At 40.5% G+C, this 15050-nt stretch overlaps 2 protein-coding genes across 2 annotated transcripts; both read left to right on the top strand.

Moving 5' to 3' along the window:
* The first annotated feature begins 168 nt into the window (after positions 1–168).
* dnajb4 (DnaJ heat shock protein family (Hsp40) member B4) lies at positions 169–4044 on the top strand. The gene is made up of 3 exons (XM_076295257.1): positions 169–607; positions 1494–2071; positions 2719–4044. Exons 1-3 carry the CDS (start codon positions 397–399, stop codon positions 2950–2952), a joined length of 1023 nt encoding a protein of 340 aa, XP_076151372.1. The 5' UTR covers positions 169–396; the 3' UTR covers positions 2953–4044.
* Positions 4045–6021: 1977 nt separating this feature from the next.
* gipc2 (GIPC PDZ domain containing family, member 2) lies at positions 6022–14813 on the top strand. The gene is made up of 6 exons (XM_076295258.1): positions 6022–6605; positions 11184–11369; positions 12820–13000; positions 13410–13522; positions 13611–13692; positions 13855–14813. Exons 1-6 carry the CDS (start codon positions 6336–6338, stop codon positions 14004–14006), a joined length of 984 nt encoding a protein of 327 aa, XP_076151373.1. The 5' UTR covers positions 6022–6335; the 3' UTR covers positions 14007–14813.
* The last annotated feature ends 237 nt before the right edge of the window (positions 14814–15050 follow it).

Below are 15050 nucleotides of genomic sequence, written 5' to 3' on the forward strand. Positions count from 1 at the left end.
AACTATTGGGCATCAATGGATGATATCGCAGTCAGCCGAATATGGGAAATGACGTGCCTCAGCATTTACTTTCTAGAAAGAGCCTCTAGATTCCAGCGAGCAATAGGCTACATACAGGGGAGGGAGCGATGGCTATTTAAAGAGGGTCATAGGAAGGGAAATAACACAAGGTCCAGAACGTTGAGTAACCGCTTCTAAACATATCAGAGGAACCGGCTGCTCAACGGGCGCTATTAAGCAGCATTCGCCTCTTGACGCCATACCCCCGGACTGCCCCTGAACACTGATTTTTTTCCAGGACACGGACCAATATCTTACTGTTACGGTGAATCCTACTGTTACTGCCTGCAGTGTCGAAACATCAGGTTCCATCCGGCGTGGGGCCACAGCAGGGAAATGGGGAAAGATTACTACAAAATCCTGGGCATAGCCAAAGGAGCTGGAGACGAGGACATTAAAAAGGCATACAGAAAACAAGCTCTGAAATGGCATCCCGATAAAAACAAGGCTGCCAATGCTGAGGAAAAATTTAAGGAGGTTGCCGAAGCATATGATGTCCTCAGCGATCCAAAGAAACGAGAGATATATGACCAATATGGAGAGGAAGGTAGGTTTTTAATGTAGGCGAGATGAATGTTATGTTTGTAGATGATTTTAGGACCAGTTTGATACTGTATGAGTGAGGCTAGACAAGGGAGTTCATCCTTCACATCCGACATTATTCATACAGATACGTGGTGAATATGCACAATATAGAAAATATGTGGCTGAGGTAGGCTACAATGTAGATCTTGCGTATCATGTAATAGGTAAACAAAGAGGTTTGTTGAAAATTTGTGACAGTTTTGTTGCATGTTCGTCTGGAGTCTCAACACGGCCTAGGCAATTCTAATATAATGACAAAAAAAAAACCTTTGCTCTAACCTATGCATATCATAGATATGAACGCTGAACAATTGACTTTGGCTTGGATATAGTCTTTTTTAAAGTGAACAGCTCACCATAGAGCTGCCAATCTATTTTCATCTAGATGTAATTATACCCCTTGGCAGGGATGTAGTGGAGGCTAAACGCAAAATACGCAATTTACCCACCTCTAAAATGTCAGAAATAGAGTTTATCCACCTCTTATTAGAGTTTATCCACCTCTCCGAAGAGTTTATTCACCAATTGCAACTTTTAACATTCAAAAATCACACTGTATTATCCACATTCACAATACTCATCAACACTCTAGGAACCATTTAATACCACTATTGTTATAAACATTGGACAATAGCCTCCACCATCATCAATCATGTTCTGAATGCCATTTTAAAAATCCGATACCGCATGGCGCAGTCCACCTCACCGTGACCACAGAATTCATAATTTACCCACCTCTTATTTTACTCCCTGCCCCTTGGATATACTGTATTCTTGAAGAAATTCCAGAATGCTGTGGGGTTCCATTTTTCAATGTCATTTGTATTTTCCTATATTTCATTGAATAGGTCTCAAAGGTGGAGGAGGACCCACAGATGGGCAGGGCACCAACTTCACCTACACCTTTCATGGGGATCCCCACGCAACCTTTGCAACCTTTTTTGGAGGTGCCAACCCATTTGAGATATTCTTTGGAAGGAAAGTCAATGGGCGAGATGATGATGATATGGAGGTGGATGGTGGAGATGCTTTCAGCTCTTTCCCAGGCTTCAACCTGAACGGTTTTCCACGTGATCGGCATGTGGGCCTAGGTGGGCAGACCAGGCGCAAGCAGGACCCAGCAATCCATCATGAGTTGCGGGTATCCCTAGAGGAGGTGTTTCACGGGTGCACCAAACGTATGAAAATCTCACGGAAACGCCTTAATCCAGATGGACGTAATTTAAGGACTGAGGACAAGATACTCACCATAGATATAAAACGTGGGTGGAAAGAGGGCACCAAAATCACATTTCCCAGAGAGGGTGATGAGTCACCCAACACCATACCTGCTGATATTGTTTTTGTCATCAAGGATAAGCCACATCCACACTTTAGACGGGAAGGATCTAATATAATTTACCCAGTACGGGTCAGTCTACGACAGGTAAGAGGCACTTACACTGAGATCAGTCAAATTTCCCTCAATGGTCTGAAAACCACCAGGATTTCAATATTGTGACATGACAGTGTCAGCATCCCGGTCATTAAGTCAAGTATTCAGTCACTTTTTGATGAGTTTGGAAATGATCATATTTGCAAGTGAACAGTTCTGCACTACAACTAAGTGATGCAGTTGGTAAAATGGCTCGCCTTGTCCATGGGTTGCATGGCTTTGAAATAACATAATCCCTTGAGAAAAATGGTATGTGCAGGCAAAGTTGACGGGTTAGTTATGCAATAAGCTTTCCGAAATGTGAGACTCTTTGGGCAGTGCCAAGGGAGAGTAGCCTGCCCACTCACTGGTACCGTGAAATGATCTTATATGGTTAGTTCACTGGACTGGGATTGGTCATTAATGCAATCCCTAAAGTATATTCTGCCTTAATTACACATTCACTACCTCTGAAATACAAGATGTAAGTCTATGGCACTATTATAACAAAGACTGTTACACACTAATGTGTTTATATTTGTCTAATATTAACCATTGAAATAGTGGCCTCAGGGCTTTATTTTTGTCCATTCCAGGCCTTCCTAAAAAAATTTCAATATTTCAATTCAATTTCAATATTTCCATTGTTTGTCTTTCAGTCACTGTGCGGGTGCTCAGTCACTGTGTCAACAATAGATGGGAAAACTTGCAACATGAAGATCACTGACGTCATCAAACCTGGCATGAGGAAGACAATTGCAGGCCAAGGACTTCCATTTCCAAAGAACCCAGAGCAAAGAGGGGATCTGGTGGTGGAATTTGATGTGAACTTTCCAGAGAGTCTCCCCACTACCGCCAAGGATGTCCTAAAACGGCACTTGCCAACTTCATAAGGCAGATGTGCAATCTTGAGTGATCCCTGTTGGCTGTAGTGCATGCAGCCTCGTTCATGGACAATGTTCCTAAATCACAGTTAATCCTGATCAAGAATGTGCAATTTCTATTTTGTATCTACTCTGTTGTTTGGTTTTTTTTAATACTGCATGTTACAATGGAGATGAAAGTTTAACATAAAGTCTTGAGATCATGCTGGTCATTTATGGGTCATCCCATGTTAAGTCAGACAATATTTGACATTTATGTCTTTTGTCTTATTTTTATAATAATATATGTCACAGTTTCCTACCTGGAACTAAAAACCAAACCATGGTAACAACGAGTTACGAGTGGTAACAACCACACTTTGAAAATATAGTTTGAACTTTCCAAATAGGAAAGTTTTGTTATGTTAGGCCTGCTACATATTAGATTTACAAAATGTACTAAATTTGGCCAAAAGTTATCTGCACTCTCCTGATTTAAGTCAGCTGTTATCATTAAGCTAAATTATTGATTACATTGTTGATTCTTAAATCCGGGTTGTTATTTTGTGCTGTGTCAAATATCTGTTGCCTTTTAACTCTTCTTGTCATGTCTTTTTTTTCTTCTCTTCAGTTGTACATGCACATATAGTTCTTCCATCTCTGCTTGGCCAGTTACAATTTAAAGCACCATGATGAAAACCTTTCTGTGTTTCTAAAGGCCAAGGGCCTATAAGTATTCTGTTATAATTACCATGTTTTTCTTTAAATAAAAACATGGTTTCTGGACATCAGAGAACTGAACAGACCTAGGTTTCAGTCTTCCTGTTTTTCTACAAGAGTATCCTGTATTTGTGACCTCTGATTGGTTCCTTATTTGACCAACTGGCTTTCATAATGGTCTTTTTAATACCTTGCTTTGTGTTAGAGATACTGTATGTGTTGTTTGACAGGGAATATATAAAAAGTTTACCCTGTAAGGTCTTTTTAACTCGACATGGAATGATCAGCTTGTACAAATGCTTCGTTAGTCTTTCACACAAATGTTGATTGTGATATACTGTGGATACTGTGTGTCTCACACATGAAACAGACCATTAAGGTATTTGAAAATAAAGTGATGCAAGATACTGTATGTTTTATTCTCAGCATCTTGTGGTGTTCACAACAATGAATCATTTCCATTTAAAAATAGAAAAGTTATGGCTTAACAAAATACATTTTAACAGTGTTTTAATTGTGCTATATGTACTATATAAATTAAACTTACTTATATACTTACTTACTTAACTGCTTCTTGTCAACCCAAAAACACAGTTAAAAGTAAACTAAAAAGCTTATTAAAAACTCTAGACCCATGAACCCATAACATGAAGTTCTTAAACCTTTATCATTGATGTAAAGCATGTGGGCTGTATGATTGCAGAGAGACATATTGTGTAAATTCAGTCATCACCATGTACATCAGCTTGTTACCAGTACTAAAAATATTCAATAGACAAAGTCACTGCCCAGGGTGTCCTCATTCCTCAGTGCAAACCAAATTGTTTAAGCATTTCAACATTGTTAATTTAATGCACTATCAATACCTTGCCCAAAGTTAAGAAAAGGGTGATGGAATACTGATAGGACTGATTTTACTGATACTGAATTGATAATTCAGACCTTTCACTGATATTAGAATAGAATAGGTCTTTATTGTAATTTTTCCAGGTACAACGAAATTTGAAGTGCTCTCCAGTCAGTGCATCATTAATTGAGTGAAATATAATTTAAGTGCTAGAATAAATAGATACATAAGAGTATTAGCACCATAAATTGGGCAGCCGTGGCCTACTGGTTAGCGCTTCGGACTTGTAACCGGAGGATTGCCGGTTCAATCCCTGACCAGTAGGCACGGCTGAAGTGGCCTTGAGCGAGGCACCTAACCCCTCACTGCTCCCCGAGCGCCGCTGTTGTAGCAGGCAGCTCCCTGCGCCTCACTTCACTGTGCTCGCTGTGTGTGTTTTACTAATTCACATTGGGATTGGGATAAATGCAGAGACCAAATTTCCCTCACGGGATCAAAAGAGTATATATACTTACGCTTACTATAAACAGTATGACCATCCTACAACATCTACAGACACTATACTAAGGCCCAAAGTAAACCTAAGTTTTTTTTTTATTATTGATATATCTTTTTTTAACATGTAGGCCTACTCTTTTGTAAGAACTTTGGATAGGCCTACCAATAACATATCAATACATGAGACCACTTCACACTTTCTTTTGCATTTGGTTATGTTCAGTCATTCAGCCGTGCTGCTATGAGATATTTTTATTCCAGAGAATAGCCTATGGTAGTAAAACTTTAAAATAGCTCTGAAATAATGTGAAAGAGTAGGCTACTGCTGCCTCCCCTCTACCAGGGTGTAGCCTACCAAAGAGGTATAGCCTACCAGCAGGTGACGCTCTAACGTCCGTAGCCTTGCTTAAGCTTTACACTGTCTTACTTTATTCAGTTATTGTGGCAGGATCATACTAATAGAGAATGGATAAAATGCCTTTTCTTGAAACATGATTGGCTATAGCCTGTTGGGACAATGAGGGTTTATTTTTGAAAGTAGACTATTTATGAAAATGTAGGCATTTTGGGCAATAATTTCGAAAATATAAATAAGCTATTATGGTTATGGAATTTAGCAGACCTTTTTTTAAGCCTACCAACACATGGTGCTTACAGTTGTGACGTTATTGGTGAGTTATGGGTAGGCTACCCTATCAATTGCAATTCACGTGTTTTATGTAAGGTTTTCCTTAATAAACAAGTAAAAGATGGGTTGACAACTACCCATTAAGGCCTCGAAAGCGAGGGGCATCTACCAACATTAAAATTATAGGCATATGTGGCACACGCCCACTTTGATGGGCAGGGTATTTTGTTTAGGGCCCACAAATTTGAAGAGGAGTTTTCAGCTGAGACCTACACTAACCCTGTGACTAACTAAAAAAGTGAAGGTCCACAGTTGCGTAATAGCCTATAGTGCATCGGCTAGCTAGCCTACCTGACACAGGTAAATAGTTTCTGTGTGACGTAGGCTATAGACTGTTCACTTCACTGTTCTCATCAGGACTCCTCAGCACACTGCGCCTGCGTTCTCAGCATTTTGGAACAGTGTCGCTATTGTTTGCGAATCAACAGCTTGCGAACATAGTTTATGGTAGATAGGAAACCAAAAAGGTATTTGACGTCGCTATTTCAAATGTATTTTATCCTTTAAACTCCTTTTCAGAGATAACGGAGAATCACCCAAGTGGAGTTTCAAGCGTAGGAAAAGGAAGATTTGCTACAGGTTGTTTTCAAATGTTCTAGATCGGTCCGCGTCCGCGTAGGCTACCTTCGTGCCCCCTGTGGATTTACTTGAACAGCGAGAATGCCTTTGGGACTGAGGAAAAAGAAAAACAAATCAAAAGAAAGTTCTAATTTGGTTGAGAATGAAGAGGTTGACGGAGTTGGAGGAAGCGCCAGCAAGTCTTCCGTGAATGGTGGCGGATTGCCACCTCCACCTGCCAGCCTGCGACCGAAACTGGTGTTTCACACTCAGCTCGCCCACGGGAGTCCTACTGGCAGGATTGAGGGATTCACGAACGTGAAAGAGCTTTACAGCAAAATAGCCGAGGCGTTTAATTTAAGCCCACCAGAGGTAACGCATATCTTGTTTGTGTATGACAGATCTAAGCACTAGCAGGTGTTTTAGGGGTTTCTGTTGATCTTTACTAAACTGTGAGCTGTCTGGGGAGTGCTTTTCATTATTTGCCCGAGGCATGAGGTGTGTTCGCGACAGGCGCGCCCTGGCACAGTAGGCTAATCCACGCATGTAAATGAATGATGACTGGGTGAATCTTTCTGTCCAAGAGGAAGCAGCAGACATACAGTCTTTATAACCTTAGAAAAACACCATGAACTTATATACCCCCTACTATTTTACAACATTTGCCTGAATCCAATGTGCCATATAGGGGCCTAAATCTGAATTTGTAATGGATAGTTACAGTAGCCTATCTATTTTGCTATTTTTTTTTCACAAGGTCATAGAACTTTTAACTTTGAAGCTATGTAGAGCTTACAGTCTGCCTGATGGGTTTGATTCAGACACTGTCAACAACTGAATGTTTCAAGCCAGTGTGCAAAATGAGAGGTCCTTTTGAATGCTCTTTGAGTGACATGGCTCCTTTGTTTGCCGAAGTTGGACCAGATAGACTGAGCAGTCTGTTCCACTATCAGCCTGTGCCACATTTACCCCCCCCCCCCCTTTACATACACACACTGTCCATTTTCACTTGGAGGATTCAGTCTATACACTAATGTCAAGGGACCTGAATCACTTATTCCAGGTAGACTCTGTGATCCATCAGGGAGTTATATTTCCATTAGTTAATTAATGACGAAATAAATTGCAGGGCATTTGGCACCATTTTATTTGAAGTGGTGTGTGTATACTGTAACTGAAGTCCTCATCCCCACAGGAAGTCCCTAACGTCCTGCCCAGTAGACACAGCCTTAGACTGATAAAGACCACTTCCCTGCCTCTCTAGGGATCTATACCAGCCAGCACGCTTTCTTTTTTGCTGATGTATTTGGGGGCATGCAGGCCTATATGAGTGCCTCTAATTGAAGATATTTGACATAACAGAAATGTCAGATGCTTCTTTTACTATTTTGTTATTTGATCCGAGAGTGTTTCATAAACACAAAGCACCTCAGGAGTTTTATGGATTAGACAGATTGGAAACAACCTATTTTTGGCAGACTGTAACAAGTCTAATTCTTCCTTTATCTGTCATGTACTATAGCATAACTAAACATGTGAAAGTCACCTCTATGATGGCATGCCTTCGTTGACCAGTCCAAGGGAGAGGACCAGGCAGGTGTGGTCCACCGTCAGTAGGAACATAGTGCCTCGTAATACACCTGCACAAATTGGTTTGTTTTACTGCTTAGGGCAAAGTCTGTTTATGGCCTCGGAGACTGACATACAAATATGTGGTAACATGACTCCCAAGCATTTTATGTCTTCAATGGACATGGACTCACCCAGTCATTTGTTTAGTGTTTGAATGTTGAAGTAGACTAGTTTTCTGTACAGATCCACCACTCTGTTTTCATGTAGGTCTCCTTTGAATGAAGGCCCTCTCTGTGCAAAAGCCTAGTAGTCAGATGGTTAGTTTAATTCACATCCCTAAAAACACTAATTTAACAAAAGGTAAACACCTAATTGACATGTGAGTCTACAACAGATTGCTTAGGATTTGAAGGTCGAGTAAAATTATCTCTCTGTTAAGACATCTCTGGTTGTTGCTCTTAGGAAGCAGTGAACACGTGATTATAATTCTGCAAATAAAAATTTGCAAATCAGCTGGAAAGATGCTTTCCACAAGAGTTGGTATTATGGGATGTACACTAGTGTGTACAGGGCTTCACTGGTTCCTGTTGTGTGTAGGGCATACAAATAAATTTATGTAGGCCTGAAAAACTCATATGCTAAAAGTGTTTTGAAGACATGTTGCACAAGTAGATTTTTAGACATGATTTAAAGCCAATACAGAACTCATCCTGAGATATAAGAGATGTGATATCTGATTTGCATGAGACAGTAAAAAGGTATTGCCAATTCTATGTTGATTATTTAACCTCACCTACCTCTGCTTGAAAGAAACCATTGGAAAGGCATTTCAAGTGTCAGCATGCTCTGATGTAGACCTACAGGTTTGCACAGCATCAAGCAATTCTCAGGTCTGTGTGTTCCTGTTTGTGTGTGTGTGTGTGTTCCCGTGTGGGTGTGTTTCACCCTTAGCTTCTGTTCCCAGTTGTGAGTTATAGGTGTTTACTTCCCTATATTTCCCTGTTTATTCTTTTCCAAAGAATAAATGGTTGACAAGTTCTTGCTTGGCCAAGTTCAAGAACAACGATCATTTTCACTATGTGTATTTATCAAGTGTTATAGTAATACTTATGGTTTTGGAGAGCATCAAGTGAAATATGTAGACAAATATGGGAGATAAATATTACCTAGATACTTATTCATTGTTCGTCCTTTTTAAGTTCTCCTTTCAGGTCAATTAATAACATTGCATGTAAGGTGTGTAAAGTGCCCGTTTCATCACTATATTAGCCGGCAAGTCAAATGGTTTCCTTTAATGATTGATTACATTATAACATGACTTCCTCTTAAGAGAATGTTCTCTAGTTACAAAAACCTGCTAACTTTTGTTTTGTCAGCATTTACAGTGTTGCAGCTTTGTTAATCATTAAAACCTTGATCCTATTAAAGCAAATGTTTTACACCTTATTTTTCCTATGATATTAATTCACAGCCTTTGTGTCCCTTTGTTGGGCCTTTGGATAGGCTCATTCTTTTGTTTCTGTTCAAAAGAGAGAGTTTGAGTGGTGTCCGCGGTCCAAAAATAGCGTCCAGTTGCCAAAGAAACCAGTCAGTCTACAGCATGAGGGAGTTAGTAGAGCTGTCATAGTAAAACTGTGATGAACATTATAATTTGAAAGTGTCAGTCCAAATAATTTCCAGATAATCAGCAGAAGCAGCAACTTGGGCCACAGCCCCGATATGATATGTTGATATGTTCAATAAAAAAGGAGAGAATGAATAGCAACATGCCATGTACTCTACAACTGATATCAAATGGTTGGTTCTGGGGATGGACAAACGTAGGGTCAATCGTTGTGAACTAATCCACTCAGTTTGTCCAGACAGGTTTCAGTAACAAAAAAACAGTTTCAGCTGTCTGGAGCTGAGCTGGAAAGATGTGGCAGAGTTCATTGCTCGGCTAACAGCGGGTTATGTTTGTGAGAGAGTCAAAGTCATACAGGAACCAGGAGGTGCAGTAATCACCTGAGCTGTGCTCTTCTCCCAGGCAACAATGTGGGCTGTGCCTTATGAAGAAAAAAACATAACTGCCAGTTGGGAACCAGGGAGAACTAACTGTGTGAGAGAGTCAGTGTGATGTAAGATGCTTCCTTGGTAACGGCGAGAGTAGGCGTCTGTCGTGAAACCACCCACACACTTGCGCACAAGATGTGCTAGCTTTTGCAGTTTGCCAGGATTAAGCTGTGGAGTAGCCCATCTACTTATTCCACCCACCCCCCACCCCCACACAGCCTGTTTGTGTTTCTGTCTCCCTCTCCACCTCCTTTTCGCCTTAGGGATTGACACGGTCTTCGTACCTTTATGCGTTTTCTGTTACACTCGTGACTCTTTGTCATTGTGTGTTTCTTTCTGTCTCTCACTCCCTCTTTCATCTCATCTCAGTCTCTTTCTTCTATCACTCTTCCATACTCTCAAACCCCCCTGTCCCCCAGCTCTCTGCTGCTCCCCCTTAATCCCAGTCTGTTTTTATGCTCTGGTAACCCGGGGCAACGCTCCTGTGTCTGTGTCAGCTGATGTGTCCACAGCACCGGCTGTACACAACACAAAAGGGGCCGAGAAAACAGGCTGGTTTTGTCTGGAGCCTCTGTGCCACCAAAAGGTTCTGCGCTGAACTTGCACACAGCACCGGTCAGCTTTTCCCCCTACCGGATACAATTGCTCTTTACGTAACTGATCAAAGGTTAGTCTTACCTGAAAAGTCCTCCAAAGATATTTGGTCAGGCAAATGCCATAAAAAACATCAGACTCCCAGCTGTCAGCATAGACGGATCATAGTGATTCTTGTTGCTTTGTGGGTCTATATTGGTTCTCTTGGAGGGAGAGTGGAATAAATAATCTTCTGGAAGTTTCCTTCCTCCTGTGCTTTTTTACTGCCCTCTTCATTTGCTACCAGGACTTAAATTGGGAAACAACTGTCATGTTGCCTCTGATCATGTTTTGTGGCCCCCTCTGCCAAGAGGTTACGCTCTTAGGTGTGATGCCAAATTTCTGAATCAGAGGCACAGCCCATAAGGGTCACCTTATCTGCTGTTACAGGATACACTGAGAGAGTGTGAGAGAGTGTGGGGTGCTGCTGATCACTGCATAGCTATGGTGTCAATGAAACAAAAATAACACACACACACACACACACACAATGCCTGTATCATCCCATTTCATCCCACCTCTTGTGAAAGTCCCTATTACTCATGCCCTCAAAGCATAGCACCCAATAGGGTACATACAAGTACCATATTCAACCTCTTGCCAAAACAAATCAGGATCTTAACTGTTTTAGTATTAGATGGAATTCAAGTTATTTAGATCTGTGAAGCTGAACATGCCTCCCTTTTCCCACAGATTTTATTTTGCACCCTGAACACCCACAAGATTGATATGGAGAAGCTTCTGGGTGGGCAGATCGGCCTGGAGGATTTCATCTTCGCTCATATCAAAGGGCAAAAGAAGGAAGTGGAGATTTTCAAGGCCGAGGAAGCCTTGGGGCTCACCATCACAGATAATGGAGCTGGTTATGCCTTTATCAAGGTACTTTGAGATGATCCTCTCTAAATATACAGCTGGTCTATTCTTAGGCTGATATGAACACAAATTACCTATTAATTAGTATGATATGGCATACTAACTAACAGCTAATGTGCCTCCATGTCAATCGTAGAAAAATCACACTATATAAGCACTATGTGCTTATATAAAATACTGTCAATATGTTTCCCCACAAAGGGATGAGTAAAAAGTATGCATAACAAATCAGTTATTTCAGTAAACATTGTTTTGATATTGGTAAAAGAGTACTGTGATGTGGGTGATGGCAGTATTTGAGTCTAGATGGCTGTTGGGTAGGTCCGTGGGTAAAAGAGGGAAAGGGTGCCTCTCTGTGTTGCTCAGGGAGCACTGCATTCATCACACATGACTAACCTGTATTTGCATCTTAAAAGCAATGGAAATGTTTTATTTAAACATTTTCCGTAGCCTTTATATTGAAACATTTGCATGACCATGCTGTGGTAATTAGAAGACTGCATTGTAAATTAGTTTCTTTTAAATATATGTTCCAAGCATGAACAACACATTATTTTTTATTTTTTCTTTATAATCCAACTATATTTAGTATTGTCACCTTAAAAGTATGAATTATCAATAAAGTTTTCATTATAGCAAAGAATACATCAATATCACATTTGATTTTTAATATATTGAATTGTTTCAATCAAGGCAAGCATCTTATATTAACAACTGATAACTAAATGTACCGCAGAGCGGTTCAAAATATGACCGCCGCCCAGTCCAGCACATGTTTTCCACAAAAATAAGTCACGCTGAAAAGCATATATGATTTTAACTGTCTCACTGAATTGCATTATGCACACTCAATTCTGACTGGTATCTGCTAGACAACAAGTACCAAAACATGATTAGTTCATAGATTTCACATGTAAAATACATTTTATACAACCCCACCCCCCATCTTGCCTGTTCATAATTCTGAGAAATTCTTGAATTGTGTGCATGTACATGTTTATGTTTATGTTTATGTGTGTGTGTGTGTGTGTGTGTGGGTGGGTGTGTGTGCGTGCATGTGCTTGTGTGTTTGCCTGTTTATGTGCCTGTGTGTGTGCATGTGCATGCATGCGTATGTCTACTTACATGCCCACCAAGTTTCGTGTACCCCGGTCTTACAGTGTCCCGGGAATCCTTGACGGAAATTTGGACATACGAAAAAAAATAAAAATAAATCTGACTAAACCTATATGACCGCCGCTTCGCTGCGCGGCGGTCATAATAATCACTCTTAACATGACTTGTGCTACTCATTGGTAATGTTTACTTCTACTTCACCTTGTTTACTTTTGTCCTGACTTATTTGTATAATCCAATCGACTGCATTGTGACCCTGTTAAGAATATGTTCACTGTCTGCATGACCCACACTGTGGATAATGATTTGTGTGTATGATATTGTGTTTGTGTGTGTTTAGCGAATTAAAGAGGGCAGTGTAGTGGATACCGTGAAGGTGATTTGCGTGGGTGATCACATTGAGTGCATTAATGGGAAGAACATTGTGGGCACCCGTCATTACGAGGTGGCACGCATGCTGAAGGAGCTGCCCAAAGGAGAGGCCTTCACCCTCAAACTGGTGGAGCCCATGAAAGCCTTTGGTAAGTTAGTCTAAAGGACACAGGACTATTATGAACTATTAAAGGAGAAATCTGGCGAGTTTTCACATACTATAGATCTCCATTTTTCAAGGTCACCAAGTACTAATGCAGCCAGGCAGCTACAGCGGTACACTCTGGGGGCATGTCCAGTGTACATGCTCCCAGAGTGTAGCGTTGTAGCTGCCTGGCTGGATTAGTTGCTGGCTGTAGCAACTCGAGCTAAGTAAAACCGATTGTTTTTGGGGTTTTTTCCGTACCGACAGTACTTGGTGACCTCGAGAAATGGAGATCTATGTGAAAACTCGCTGGATTTCTCCTTTAACAATATAAACTATCCTACTAATAACTATTATTATCATTATTTTGTTTGGAAATAACAGCATTGCTTTATAATGTCTTATGTTTGTAGATATGTTGGAGCCCAGGTCAAGGGGGGCCAAACCTGCTGGGGAAAACAAAATTGCCTCTGGCAGAGGAACCTTGAGACTGCGCTCTAAAGGACCCGCCACGGTTGAGGAAGTGGTGAGTATTACTGGCAGTATTCATTGCTCTGTTAATTTGTTAGCGCGCTATCATTTCATCTCTGATGACTGACTTCAATTGTCCTCAGCCAACTGAGTTTGAGGAGAAAGCGGTGAAAAAAGTGGATGATCTTCTGGAGAGTTACATGGGAATCCGTGACACCGAGTTAGGTAAGTGGCACTGGCTGCAATTCTGGGACTTGGTTTTTGGTTCAACATCCTGATGTTTTACCATAGCAAGGAAGTTGGAGATCATGTGTATGGTTTGTAAGTGCCATATTCTAGCTAATGTAAAAACACAGGAGTTCTGAGACTCTGCATTGTATTTTTCAGCTGCCACCATGGTGGAAGTGGGTCGAGACAAGAATAACCCAGACGAGTTTGCAATGGCTTTGGATGAAACTCTCGGTGACTTTGCCTTCCCAGATGAGTTTGTGTTTGATGTTTGGGGAGCCATCGGTGATGCCAAGCAAGGACGCTTCTAAGGCCCTGTGGCCCTTTCTGACTGACTGAGTGCGGTCAATGGGATTCTGTCTTGTGTGCACACATAGAGTGTAGTCCTGCAATAGTGATTCTCAGACATCATGCTATATTCCAAGTGTACTTATACCTGAGCTCTGATCGGCACAATGGACCCTCACTGAATATTCATTATGCCTCTGCGCTGGCATGCGCAAATTTCTTTGACTAAACTGAACTGGAGGAATTTTATAGCAAGGGAGAAATGTATTGCTTTTCTAAGTTAAGAATGTGGAGGTTCAGCAGCACTTCCGTCCAAGTCATCACACTGAAATTAGAGTCCGCATTTGTTGTATGGTTTCACATTTTCACTTTGTATCTGATTATATCCCAATGTCTGTATAACCATAAGTCTTACTTTTATCTGCACATTCCTAGCAAATAACAGCTTTTTCCCCCTTAATGTTTTATGTTTGTATTATGATATCTGCCACAGTGAGTAGGCTAGCTCACACTAGCTCTGGATTTGTGGGAAAAGTATGATAGTGGTGGTTCAGTTAAATTATATAATGTGAACTTTTGTTTAGTGTTCCTGAAAATATATGATTTTGTAGAAATTTAGCCATGGAAGGGGGATAAAAAGGGTTTTTTAAAACTAACAACTTGTTATTTTTTTTTGTACATAGTGCTGACCTATAATTTTGATTTGATAGACAAACGATTATATTTTTGATCTTTTAATTTATTTGTTGATTTAAATGGTTATAAGATGTATGGAAAAGGAAAACATTTTTATTGTCAACAATTAAATAAACCTAAGCACTTGAAGCTTATTTTTGCTGATTTATTTTTGAATAGGCTTTTGAAAAAGCATTAAAAAAAGGGTTGACTGTAGAAGGAAACTGACTGACTGCATTTCTAGACGGGTGGTCTTTCTCTGGTAAAAAGTAAGAGTTCAAGCATCAATATGGGCTGAATGGTTTTATGTGTAACTGTCTGAATTAAGTTTTCAAATGGGATTCTCACTTGGATTTTACTGCTAACTACTACTAACATGAGCTACCAGTGAC

The sequence above is a fragment of the Alosa pseudoharengus genome, unplaced genomic scaffold (assembly GCF_046254945.1).
Source record: "Alosa pseudoharengus isolate Yale_2024_CS ecotype anadromous, Long Island Sound unplaced genomic scaffold, YU_APseudo_1.1 YU_APseudo_1.1_scf_2, whole genome shotgun sequence".
NCBI lineage: Eukaryota > Metazoa > Chordata > Actinopteri > Clupeiformes > Clupeidae > Alosa > Alosa pseudoharengus.

Excerpts from the sequence above, each read along its gene's own strand:
- dnajb4 (XM_076295257.1), top strand. The coding sequence starts at position 397 with ATGGGGAAAGATTACTACAAAATCCTGGGCATAGCCAAAGGAGCTGGA. Across the intron at positions 608-1,493 it reads TGACCAATATGGAGAGGAAG|GTCTCAAAGGTGGAGGAGGA; the intron begins GTAGGTTTTTAA and ends TTCATTGAATAG. Across the intron at positions 2,072-2,718 it reads TACGGGTCAGTCTACGACAG|TCACTGTGCGGGTGCTCAGT; the intron begins GTAAGAGGCACT and ends TTTGTCTTTCAG.
- gipc2 (XM_076295258.1), top strand. The coding sequence starts at position 6,336 with ATGCCTTTGGGACTGAGGAAAAAGAAAAACAAATCAAAAGAAAGTTCT. Across the intron at positions 11,370-12,819 it reads CTGGTTATGCCTTTATCAAG|CGAATTAAAGAGGGCAGTGT; the intron begins GTACTTTGAGAT and ends GTGTGTGTTTAG. Across the intron at positions 13,001-13,409 it reads GGAGCCCATGAAAGCCTTTG|ATATGTTGGAGCCCAGGTCA; the intron begins GTAAGTTAGTCT and ends TTATGTTTGTAG.